The sequence below is a fragment of the Aegilops tauschii genome, chromosome 6, assembly GCF_002575655.3.
Source record: "Aegilops tauschii subsp. strangulata cultivar AL8/78 chromosome 6, Aet v6.0, whole genome shotgun sequence".
Taxonomy (NCBI): domain Eukaryota; kingdom Viridiplantae; phylum Streptophyta; class Magnoliopsida; order Poales; family Poaceae; genus Aegilops; species Aegilops tauschii.
The window spans coordinates 88,977,911-88,990,631 of NC_053040.3; the positions used below are offsets into that span (position 1 = coordinate 88,977,911).

At 51.5% G+C, this 12,721-nt stretch overlaps 1 protein-coding gene across 1 annotated transcript in view; it reads right to left on the bottom strand.

Moving 5' to 3' along the window:
• The window catches only part of LOC141025846 (probable beta-1,3-galactosyltransferase 14), an 83,971-nt gene extending 76,068 nt beyond the window's left edge, over positions 1-7,903 (bottom strand). The window contains exon 1 of the mRNA XM_073501772.1: positions 7,854-7,903. Coding sequence (XP_073357873.1) covers positions 7,854-7,903 — 50 coding nt within the window. The remainder of the gene's footprint in view (positions 1-7,853) is intronic.
• Between the last annotated feature and the right edge of the window lie 4,818 nt (positions 7,904-12,721).

Below are 12,721 nucleotides of genomic sequence, written 5' to 3' on the forward strand. Positions count from 1 at the left end.
GGAGCGGCATCAACATGTCATGGTACAAATTTTGTCCCATTTGGGGCAGGTTTGGGTATATGCTTCTCACAACAAACATGATGGTTTTTGGTAGGGAATGTCCCACCTTTGTGGACGAAGCGATATCCATTGCCTCTTATTGCTTTCAAATTTTTTTTCTCGTGTCAACATAGAACAACAAGAGTGTTGTGTGATTTTTTGTGATTTTTCTGGGTTCGTTTGGACATTTTTATGCATTAACTGAGTTTTCAATGCATTTTATGTGCATAATTCAAATTTGAACTACATGCACATGCTCCAATGCATATAAATTGGTTGAAAAATCAAATCTGTGTCCTTGGGTGCATGTTTAGGTCCCATGCAAGAAATGGGAATGAATTTCAAACACCGGGGCACCGTTGATTGCCGGCAAAACATTGAGATGCCTAGTTTTTAAATTCTAGTAAATCCAAAACTCATCTGAAATTCATGAAACTTGGCATGCTATCATGAAGCGGCATCAACATGTCGTGGTACAAATTTTGTCCCATTTGGGGCAGGTTTGGGTATATGCTTCTCACAAACCGGAGCTTCTCACAACAAGCATGATGGTTTCGGTAGAGAACGTCCCACCTTTGGGGACGAAGCAATATCCATTGCCTCTTATTGCTTTCAAAAAAATTTCTCATGTCAACATAGAACAACAGGAGTGTTTTGTGATTTTTTGGGGTTCGTTTGGACATTTTTATGCATTAACTGAGTTTTCAATGCATTTTATGTGCATAATTCAAATTTGAACTACATGCACATGCTCTGGTGCAAATAAATTGGTTAAAAAATCAAATCTGCGTCCTTGGGTGCATGCTTAGGTCCCATGCAATAAATGGGAATGAATTTCAAACACCGGGGCACCGTTGATTGCCGGCAAAACATTGAGATGCCTGGTTTTTAAATTCTAGTAAATCCAAAACTCGTCTGAAATTCATGAAACTTGGCATGCTATCATGGAGCGGCATCAAAATGTTTTGGTACAAATTTTGTCCCATTTGGCGCAGGTTTGGGTATATGCTTCTCACAAACCGGAGCTTCTCACAACAAACATGATGGTTTTCGGTAGGGAACGTCCCACCTTTGGGGACGAAACGATATCCATTGCCTCTTATGGCTTTCAAAAATTTTTCTCGTGTCAACATAGAACAACAGGAGTGTTGTGTGATTTTTTGTGATTTTTCGGGGTTCTTTTGGACATTTTTATGCATTAACTGAGTTTTCAATGCATTTTATGTGCATAATTCAAATTTGAACTACATGCACATGCTCCAGTGCATATAAATTGGTTGAAAAATCAAATTTGTGTCCTTGGGTGCATGCTTAGGTCCCATGCAAGAAATGGGAATGAATTTCAAACACCGGGGCACTGTTAATTGCCGGCAAAACATTGAGATGCCTGGTTTTTAAATTCTAGTAAATCCAAAACTCGTCTGAAATTCATGAAACCTGGCATGCTATCATGGAACGGCATCAACATGCCATGGTACAAAATTTGTCCCATTTGGGGCAGGTTTGGGTATATGCTTCTCACAAACCGGAGCTTCTCACAACAAGCATGATGGTTTTCGGTAGGGAATGTCCCACCTTTGTGGACGAAATGATATCCATTGCCTCTTATTGCTTTCAAAAAAAAATTCTCGTGTCAACATAGAACAACAGGAGTGTTGTGTGCTTTTTTGTGATTTTTCAGGGTTCGTTTGGACATTTTATGCATTAACTGAGTTTTCAATGCATTTTATGTGCATAATTCAAAATTGAACTACATGCACATGCTCCAGTGCATATAAATTGGTTGAAAAATCAAATATGTGTCCTTGGGTGCATGCTTTGGTCCCATGCAAGAAATGGGAATGAATTTCAAACACCAGGGCACCGTTGATTGCCGGCAAAATATTGAGATGACTGGTTTTTAAATTCCAGTAAATCCAAAATTCTGTTAACCATTCACGTGACGCCACGTGTCTTGATTTTAATGGCTATAGGAGGTGTCGTGTGGATAGCTGCTTGACCTTGACTGAACGGGAGGCATGCGAGCGTTGTCCCGTGCGCAGGCTGGCCGAGAGGCGTGCAAGCTGTCCTTGAGTGCGCAGACTCACCGGGAAGCTTGCGAGCTGTACGCTGCACAGGCTCACTGGGAAGCGAGCCCTTTGACTTCCATGGCCACCCGCCTTGCTCGCATTCTCTCCATTAATGGCGCCCAAGCCGCAGTTTAATTCGCTTTTTAAATATAAAAACACTCATCGCAAACGTTTTAGTTAGAACACCCGTATGCAAACCGACAGCTTCCCCAGGAAGCCAAGAGAAAATGTGCCGAGCAGGATTTCTGCAGCTCTTGATCACAAACGTTTTAGATAGAACACCCGTATGCAAAGTGAGAGTAGCGCAGGATTTGTGCATCCCTTCAACACAAACGGTTGTTTTGGATGACCCGTGTGCAACCACATACAAACAATTTGGTAAGATTTGTCAATCCTTGTAACACTGCGATTTGTCAAAATATGAAGCTAAAAATCACTAGCAGTATCTAATTTTTGCAACTAAAATTCAGTAATTAAGCATAGATTTCATTCATAGATTAAGCAGTCGTTCTTAATTTATACAAACAGTTCAACTCGACAGCTGAACCGACCAAACTTTTCCCCAATTGTTGCCAACCACGTACTGAAATAGCTAGTTCAACTATATATACTAGTTAAGTTTAAGTACATTGTACAGTTCCACCACATCTATACTCAGATGAACTGAACAAAATAGCACGTAAATACTACTACTACTGCGGAGGGGCTTTGTACTACTTCCGGCTGCCTCCCCTCTGTCGAGCCCGCTCAGTAAGAGGCAGAGGAGGAGGAGCCTACCGACGAGCTAGGCAACCGCAATGCGGTGCCTGCCGCTAATGCAGCTTTAGTGACGCTCGCCTCGAACGCCCTCTGGCGCTCCAGACGACCCCTCTCGAAGCAGTGGTTCTCCTCATAGATCTCCTGATTCCTCGCCTCTGAGGCGGCGTGTGCCGCTACCACTGCGGCGGTAAGGCTCTTTGCATGCTCGACAAGGTGCTCCTCCTCGTGCCGCAGGAACTCGGTGTAGCGCGCAAGGTCGCTGTCGCACGTGCGGGCATCCACCTCCACCTCCCACCTTCGGGCGGCTGTGGCGGAGCGGGTGATGACCCCAGCGGTCGATGGTGGGTTGGCGGCCACAGCGGCCGAGGACGGGGTGGCGGCCACGACCACCACCTCCCGCCTTCGGGCCGCGGTGGCGGAGTGGGTGATGGCCACAGTGGCCGGCGGTGGGGTGGCGGCCACGACGCCCATCTCCCACCTTCGGGCCGCGGCGGCGGAGCGGGCAGTGGCCCTGGCTTTCGACGATGGTGTGGCGGCAACGGCGGCCGGCAACAGCTGCCGACGGGCACCGGCGGCGGAGCGTGTGGTGGGTGTTCCACGCACACCCAACAGGGACGCCATGCGCACTACACTACGTCGGGGACTGCGCCGTCGCCGCGGTGTAGCCTCCCAGCTGGAGCTGTCCTCTGATGACAGCGGAGTGGCTGAGCAACGACGACGGACCGGTGCCATTGGCGAATGTGGGAGAAGCAGATGAGATAAGCTACAGGGATGCAGGGGAAAATGCGACGCAGGACTCGCCGGCCGTGAGGGTTTTTATAGCAGGCCGGTAAGCATTGGGATCTTGGGGGATTTCACCGAGTCGGGCGGGAAGCTTGCGCGGGAACCTGCGAGGTTGCGCGGGAACGGGCTCACCGGTGATTCATTGGCGCCACCGTTTGGAAAAAAGCCGTCTGCGGCAGCAGGGTGACAAGACGTGCGAGAGGAGGACGAAAGGCCACGTACACATACGGTTAATAAAAAAACGGTTGCGATTTAATTACCTACTATACCACCGTCCTGGTTTATAAGTATGATTTAACTAATAAATACTAATGCATGTCGCCAAAGATTATATAGTTGGATTTGTATTTGAACATAGTTTCCAATTACATAATTTTTAAAACATGCATTAACATTTTATTGGTTAAATTTGAGGGCAAAGTATGGCACGGAATATAAAGGAGACTATAGACTAGACGGAGGTCGTACCACACGGCCGCTCTCTACGCAGCGACGCAACTGTCGGCCGGCTTGTAGGCGACCATTTGCTGCTTGTTCAACTGCTCCATGCGTGTGGTTGCTTGCGGTTCAGGCGACCGCGGCGCGCTCTGCTCGCGTCCCGCCGCGCACGCTCTGCTCTCGCATCCCTCCGGGTGCTCTGCCCTCGTCCCTCCACGCACGCTGCCAGTGTTATGGGCCGGCGCATGATCACGCACGTTCATGTGCAAGCGGTTGCGTCGGGCATGGCGCGATGATGCAGTTACCCGCTGCAAAAACTGCCATGCGGACGCGCCGAGAATCCACGCCGCCCGGCCCCCTTTTATTCCTGCGGCAATTCACACGGCTTATTAGCAGCATCGTCTGTGTTATTATTGGTCTTCGCACACATTTCAGATTACGGACCTGTTTGCCGCGTATCACACACATCTTGTTCAGTTGAACCGTTTCCATTGTGTTGCCTAATCACACACAGTTCATCCCAGTGAACCGTATGCTGTATATCATACACGCCTTCATCTAGCTGCCCATTTCTTTTGTGCCTCCTCATCACAAACAGTTCATTGAGCTGAACCGTATGCCCTGCATCGCACACGCAACTAAATTCTAAACCGTGTTTGATGCATCTGTCATCACAAACATTTTGCACCTTTTTGACGGGTTTTTTACACCACCGTTTGCGATTATGGCATCGCACACAGTTTGGTCGAAGGGTCTCTGATCGTAGTGTCGCGTTTGGACCATCCTGCAGTAGTGGATCCCTCCAGGACATCATCAAAATACCGCTCGGGCGTGCGCTGCTCCTTGCCCGCGGGCGGTCCCTCGGTCGCGAGCTTGACGGCGTTCATCTTCACTCACTGCACCTTGACACGGGCGAAGGCCATCCACGCACCTTCGATGCAGACCGACCGCTTGATGGCATCAAGCCGAGGGCAAGCATCGACAAGCCGCTTCACGAGCTCGAAGTAGCTGCTGAGTATGGCTTCGGCAGGCCACAAACGGATTATCAAATCCTTAATGGCCAATTTGGCCACCCTATGCAGTTCGGTCAGCTGTTTCAGCTGATCGCTAAAGGGCATCGAATGCTCTGGTGCAAGGTATTGCGACCAGAACAGCTTCTCCGTTGAGCTCCCCTCTTCGGCTTGGAAGAACTCCGCAGCATCAGCAACACTGCGCGGCAGATCCAGAGAACTCCATATCCGGGTCAGTAAGAGGTACCTTTTCTTCACAAATTTGCTCTGCATAATAAAGGCCTTACCCGCCGTGATTTTCCTGGCCTCCTGGATTTCCTGGAGGGCGCCCTGGGCTTCAACCCAGGCCTCTTGTGCGCTTTGGCGGGCCTTAGCAAGTTCAGACTCTTAGTCCGCAAACTTGCGCTCCAAGGACTCGCATTTCTTTAAGGCATCCTGGAGCTCCTGCTGGACCTCCCCAGCCCTTGCCTCGTGTTTTTCGCGGGCGGCTTGTTCCTTCGCCGCTCTCTTCCGGGCCTCGGCCAGCGCGTTCTTAAGGGACTCCACCTCGGTAGCAGCTCCTACAAAATATCATGATAACATGATCAACACAAGCAATTCATATCTTTCCAGATCTGAATAGGTCATTGCATACCTTGCTTGTCCTCTAGTTGTTTTTTCACACGGCCGAGCTCTTCCTCGGCCTGCTCTAGACTCTGCTTCAGTTTGGAGACTTCGGTAGAATGGGAGGTCGCAGCTAGCATCGACGCCTGCTTATTCACATAGACATATAAGGTTTGTCTCCTGTGAAAATTATTTGATCCTCTGTCCGGCTTTTCTTTTCGAACACCGGATAGAGTCTCAGGGGCTACTGTCTATACTATGACATTCTTTTTACATAAATTATGTCGCATACCTCAGAGCCTGCTAGAAGGCTGGTGCAGGCTTCGGTCAGTCCGCTCTTAGCAGACTGAACCCTCTCAACCACCATACCCATGAGGGTACAGTGTTCCTCAACAATGGAAGCACTTTGCAGTGCTTCCAGTAAAGTATCCGGTGCCTCTGGATGGACAGAGGTCACCGGCGGAACAGGTGCACCTCCCTCTTTCGAAGGAAGCTGCTTGCCTGATTCCGGAGCCGTATGGGCCTCCGGAACAGTATTCGGCTGGGGGCCGAATTGGATATGGCCCCCATCGCCAGTCTCCTGGGGGATTTACTCCCCCATGTATCCGGCGGCCGAGGTATCACCCTCTGGCGCCACCCTGACGGCCTCCTGAACCTCTCCCTAGCCTGGGGAGGTCCTTCGGGACAACACCTCAGCGTCGTCCATGTCCTTGTGAGAGGAAGCCGCAGGAAGCGACCCGCTATCCATCACATTTGGATCCAGCGAATTCCCCGAAGATGAGGATCGCTGGGGGCGGGCATGGGCCGGACTGCAGCGCATGATTCGACATATTACAACCACGAAGTAAAGAAGTTGGATATATGTGTGTATAAGTGCCTTTGAGTACATACAATCGGCCAGGGGCTTCTCTCTGGGGTGCCACTCGAAGCTGCTATCAGTGTCCAATGCAGAGTTGTCCGCGAGGGAGACCTTCCCCTTCTTGGGCGCCTCTGCCTCCAAATTCGTGGAGGCTGTCCTTTTCTTCCTTCCCCCTCGGGGGGAGAGTTGCTTTCCTCCTTCTCCTCCTTGTCGTCCTCGGTGGCAGGGGATGAGTGGGTTTCGGCGTCTTCGAACGTCACGTCCAAAGTGACTTTACGGCGGAGGCCACTTCTGGTCTCCTTGGCCTTCTTCTCTGGCGCCTGATAGGGCGCCGGAACCAGCATCTTCGTCAGAAGTGGGATTGCTGGGTTTTCGGGCAGCGGAGCTGGACACTGGATCCGCTCCGCCTTCGTCGTCCAGCCCTGAAAAGACAGATAGGGAAGCTTAGACATCTTCCTTGAATGTACAGGTGAAGGATACACCTTGAAATACGAAAAACTTACCGGACTGGCGGGATGGGTCAGGTTGTACCCACGGTCCTCGGTCGTCTTCGGCCACGTCTCCTTGGCCTTAAAAAGCACCTTCCAGATGCCTTCGTGCGTGGCACCGAAGAACTGTTGCAAGGTTTGGTGCTTGGCCTGATCGAACTCCCACAAATTGCAAGTCCGGCTTTGGCAAGGAAGGATCCAGCGAAAAAGCATCACCTGGATCACATTGACAAGCTTGATGTTCTTGTCCACCATGCTCTTGATGCGCGTCTGCAGCGCCGTCAGCTCGTCCAACGAGGCCCAGTCCAGGCCCTTCTCTAGACATGAGGTGAGCCGCATTGGGGCCCTGGACTTGAATTCGGGAGCCGCGGCCCAGGTGGTGTCGCGGGGCTCTGTGACATAGAACCACTGCTGCTGCCACCCTTTGACAGTCTCCACGAAGGTGCCTTTGGGCCACGTGACGTTGGACATCTTGCTCACCATAGCACCTCCGCACTCTGCGTGTTGACCACCCACCATCTTCGGCTTCACACTGAAGGTCTTTAGCCACAATCGTAAGTGGGGTGGGATGCGGAGGAAGGCCTCGCACACGACAATGAATGCCTAGATGTTGAGGAAGGAGTTTGGGGCCAGATCATGGAAATCTAGCCCATAGTAGAACATGAGTCCATGGACGAATGGGTGGAGGGGAAATCCCAAACCGCGGACGAAGTGGGGAATGAACACCACCCTCTCCTGGGGCTTCGGGGTGGGGACGATCTGCTCCTTGGCTGGAAGCCGGTGGGCGATTTCCTAGGCCAGGTACCCTGCCTCTCGGAGCTTCATGATGTCCTTCTCCGTGACGGAGGAGGCCATCCACTTGCCCTGTGCTCGAGATCCGGACATGGTTGGAGTGCTTTTTGGGGCGGAAAGGATGGAAGCTTGGGCGCTGGAGCTCGAGAATGGATGGGCAGAGAGAAAGAGCGCGTGGGTGAAAGGGTGAATCCTTATCTCTTTATAAAGGCAGGGAATATCAAGCGCCTCCCCACTCGCCTTAAAACTCGCCTATTCCCCAAGGGTCGGGCGGAAGGCATGGTGGGAATTGATGAGAATCCCGTGATAAGGGGACACGATCTCTGCTTCGACAAGACGTGCCAATGGAAACCGCATGTCGAAACGTGGAGCGGGAGGCTAAAAACGGTTCAAAATAATGGCCGTGCAGGGACGTGGCGTCTCACTACAAAAAATGTCAGTAGATGGGACTTGTTGATATTATACTCTTTGCGGCTGTATGTGGAGCTTGTTTTGCAGAGCCGGACAAGTTTTCTGTGATCGAGGACTACTTTGAAGTATTCGGAGGAGGAACCCGCCTTGCAATGCCGAAGACAATCTGCGCGCCGGACACATTGTCATTGAAGCCTGGTTCAGGGGCTACTGAGGGAGCCCTGGATTAAGGGGTCCTTGGGCGTCCGGCCTATGAGACGTGGGCCGGACTGATGGGCCATGGAGATACAAGATAGAAGACTTCCTCCCGTTTCCTCGGGCGTCCGGCCTATGAGACGTTGGCCGGACTGATGGGCCATGGAGATACAAGATAGAAGACTTCGTCCCGTTTCCGGATGGGACTCTCCTTTGCGTGGATGGAAAGCTTGGCGTTCGGATATGAAGATTCATTCCTTTGTAAACCAACTCTGTACAACCCTAGGCCCCTCCGGTGTCTATATAAACCGGAGGGTTTAGTCCGTAGAGAGAATCATAGTCATACAGACTAGACTTCTAGGGTTTAGCCATTACGATCTCGTGGTAGATCAACTCTTGTAATCCTCATATTCATCAAGATCAATCAAGCAGGAAGTAGGGTATTACCTCCATCGAGAGGGCCCGAACCTGGGTAAACATCGTGTCCCCCGTCTCCTATTACCATCGACCTTAGACGCCCAGTTCGGGACCCCCTACCCGAGATCCGCCGGTTTTGACACCAACAGCCGCCGCCTAGGTCGAGGAAAGAGCGATCCATGTACATACTCGAAGTTGTATAATGAGAAGTGCTATGCACCAGGGTTGAGTCCACGCCAATGCGACAAGCCTTGGCTGGCGACAAACCAGCCAGTGAGGGGATGCAGGATAGAAGGGGGCCACCACTTCCGGACAGGGACTTGCATGCCTCGGATCCGGTGCCTGTTCCACCTAGCCATCCCGTGCCGGGCCATCATTACGAGACCGGCGCGGAGCCCGAGGTGCTGGTGGAAGATAATGGGCCAATCATCACTGACAGAATCCATGCAACTCCTGTTCACGTGGATGTGACTACGTACCAACCATGCACCGATATAATTGCAGCTGATAGCGCCATGCAAGGAGAGCTGGTTACCACGGAGATTCCAGAGCCGGCCAAGGAGGATTCCACAGCCCTGGAGGGGATGACGCCCCTAGAAGCCACTGCGTACACTAAGCTCAAGGCGTTTTGCGTGAACATTGTCAAGAAGCTGGCACCTCCCCTTCTAAAGGAGGTGCAGGCATCCACGCTCCAGCCCGATGCAGAGCCTTTCACCCCAAGGCGCGCCACCAGAGCCGCGAAACGGGCAGGGGGAACAAGCTCGGCGAAGGCCACTCCTGCAGAAAGTGTCCTGCTACATGCACTAGGAATGGCGCCACATGATCTTCAGGTTGATGAGCAAATGGTGGAGGATCTCAAGGGGCTGTTCGACTCGCCGCTCAGAGAGCAGCACATCCGAGTCATTGCCTCGCTCTTTGGGAAGTCAATGCCAATCGGTGGAGATCTTGGATCGGGGAGCTCGAGGATCATGGGAGTTCACTAGAGCCGCCTCGTGTCGCGAGTGTGGTGCTGATAGATCATTCATGGATCTTAGCCCATCGATTCTGTGTTGGAACGTGAGAGGGTTAAATAACCCAGAAAAGAGAGATGCGGTGAGGGCCTTTGTTGCCACGTTGAGAGTGAATGTAGCTTGCCTCCAAGAGACTAAAATGGATGTCATTGATCGTTACACCGTGTTGCAATGCCTTGGGCCGTCCTTCAACGGTTTTGCTTTCTTGCAAGCCGCGGAGACCAGAGGATGAATTCTCATTGCTTGGGATTCGACCAGCATTGACATCGATCATATTCACTTGAATACTGATTTCATCTCAGGACAAGTTCACACCAAACAGGGGGCATCATGGTAGATCTCGGTGGTTTATGGCCCGCAAGGCAATACACTGAAAACGGTGTTCTTGGAAGAGCTTCATGTCGCGCGTATGCTACGGCCGGGGCCACGGATGATCTTAGGAGACTTTAACATAATCTTACGCGCCACCGGAAAGAGCAACACCAACCTCAACTGGAGCATGATGAACAAGTTCTGTAGCTTCATCGATAACAATGAACTTAAAGAGGTTTATATGCATGGAAGAAGGTTCACTTGGTCGAATGAGAGAGAAGCTCCCACCCTGACAAAGATCGACCGGGTTCTAGTTTCAGTTGATTGGGATTTGGAGTATCCGGATTGCCTTCTGCAAGCACTATCTTCGGGAGTTTCTGCTCATGCACCGCTCACCTAAGCACGGGGACGTTCGGCTGTCCCTAGAAGAGATTTAGGTTCGAGACTTATTGGGCAAAACTTGAAGGGTTCAACGAGGCGATCAGAGATGCTTGGGTTTGCAGTGACTCGATTGTGGATCCTTTCAAGAGACTTGACGCACTCTTAAGGAATGTTGTTGAATCCTTACAAGCATGGGGACAGAGAACAATGGGAAACATCAAGCTACTTATGGCAGTGGCCACCTTCGTGATATGCAGATTCGACAAGGCGCAAGAGGACCGCATCCTCACGGATCATGAGCTCTGGTTGCGACGTACTCTTAAGCTTGCTCTTTTGGGCATGGCCTCGCTTGAGCGGACCATCGAGAGCCAACGAACGAGAATGACATGGGTTAAGGAAGGAGACGCAAACACGAAGTTGTTCCAAGCATTCGCCAATGGCAGGAGAGCTAAGAACTTCATCCCGCGAATCAAGGTTGGTGACGAAGTGCACACAGACCAAGTCCACATCGAGGCGGCTTTCTCCTCATCCTTTGAGGAACTTCTGGGCAAAGATCAGGCACGTGAATTCACTCTTGATCTGGACGCCCTCGGAATGCAATCTACTGATCTTCACGAGCTTGAGGATATATTCACCGAGGATGAAGTATGGCAGGTGATCAAGGAGCTGCCCCCGGACCGGGCGCCAGGCCCAGACGGCTTCATTGGATATTTTTATCAACGTGCATGGCCTATCATCAAGGGAGATATTATGGCGGGCATCTTGAAGTTGTACGTGGGAGACGGCCGTGGATTCGCGAAACTCAACAGGGCTTTGATGGTCCTCATCCCCAAGCGTAGTGATGCGGAGGAGGTGGGTGATTACCGCCCGATCAGCTTACCCCATAGCATCAGCAAGCTTTTCTCCAAGATGATGGCCAACAGAGTGAGAAGGAGACTGCCCGAGCTCGTCAACGCGAACCAGTCTGCTTTCAACTGCGGGAGAAGCTTACACGACAATTTCCTCTTGGTTAGGCAAGTGGAAAGGAAGATGCATGCTCGCAAGACGTCGGCTGTGTTCCTGAAGCTTGACATCTCGCACGCATTCGGCACCATCTCGTGGCCATTCCTGTTTGAAGTTTTGAGCCAAGGGCTTCGGCGACAACTTTAGAAGATGGGCTGCGATTCTGCTGCAGACGGCGTCTACTCGAGTCATTGTGAATGGGAATCAAGGAAGGAGGTTTGATCACGCACGCGCTCTGCGTCAGGGAGATCCCAGCTCCCCACTCCTCTTTGTCATGGCGATGGATGCCCTCTCGGCCCTGATCTGCAGGGCATCCGTAGCGGGTGTCTTGTCCTCCTTCAACGGCGTGCTGGCAAACCAAAGGCTCTCTTTATTTGCTGACGACGTTGCACTTTTTGTGCGCCCCACGGAGCCTGATCTCCACTGCATTAGAGAGGTGCTACATGTCTTCGGTCATGCTTCCGGTCTTTGAGTGAACTATCGCAAAACCTCTGCAACACTGATTCAAGGGTAGCAAGGAGATTCGGAGAGAGTGCAACAGTTCTTCAACTATCAAATGGGAGAGTTCCCTTGCAAGTACCTAGGGCTGCAACTCAGCATACACAAACTCACCAAAGTGCAATGGCGGCCCATGCTTGATCAGGTCAAGCACTTTATTCCGGCTTGGCAACGCGGCCTGATTCAGAGGCCAGGGAGATTAGTGCTTGTCAACAGCGTCATCGCGGCGCGACCCATCCACCATCTGCTTGTCATGAAAGCGCCACAATGGGTGCTCGAAGAAGTGGACAAATGGATGAGAGCTTTCTTCTGGGCTGGGAAAGATGCAGTAAATGGCGGGAAGTGCTTGGTGGCCTGGCACACCATCTGCAGACCAACATGTTTTGGAGGTCTGGGAGTCTAGAACTTAAAGATTCAAGGTTTGGCCGTGCGTGTCCGATGGGAGTGGCTTAGAAGGACAGACCCCTCTCGCCCTTGGCAAGGGCTGCATCTCATGGTGGACAAGGAGGCAAAGGCAGTTTTTGATAGCATGGTTCTCATCAGAGTTGGAGAGGGAAGCAAGGTCATGTTCTGGACGGACAGATGGATACACGGTTTCGCCACCAAGGACATTGCCCCTCTGATTGCCGGAATGGTCGACAAACACGTTAAGGGA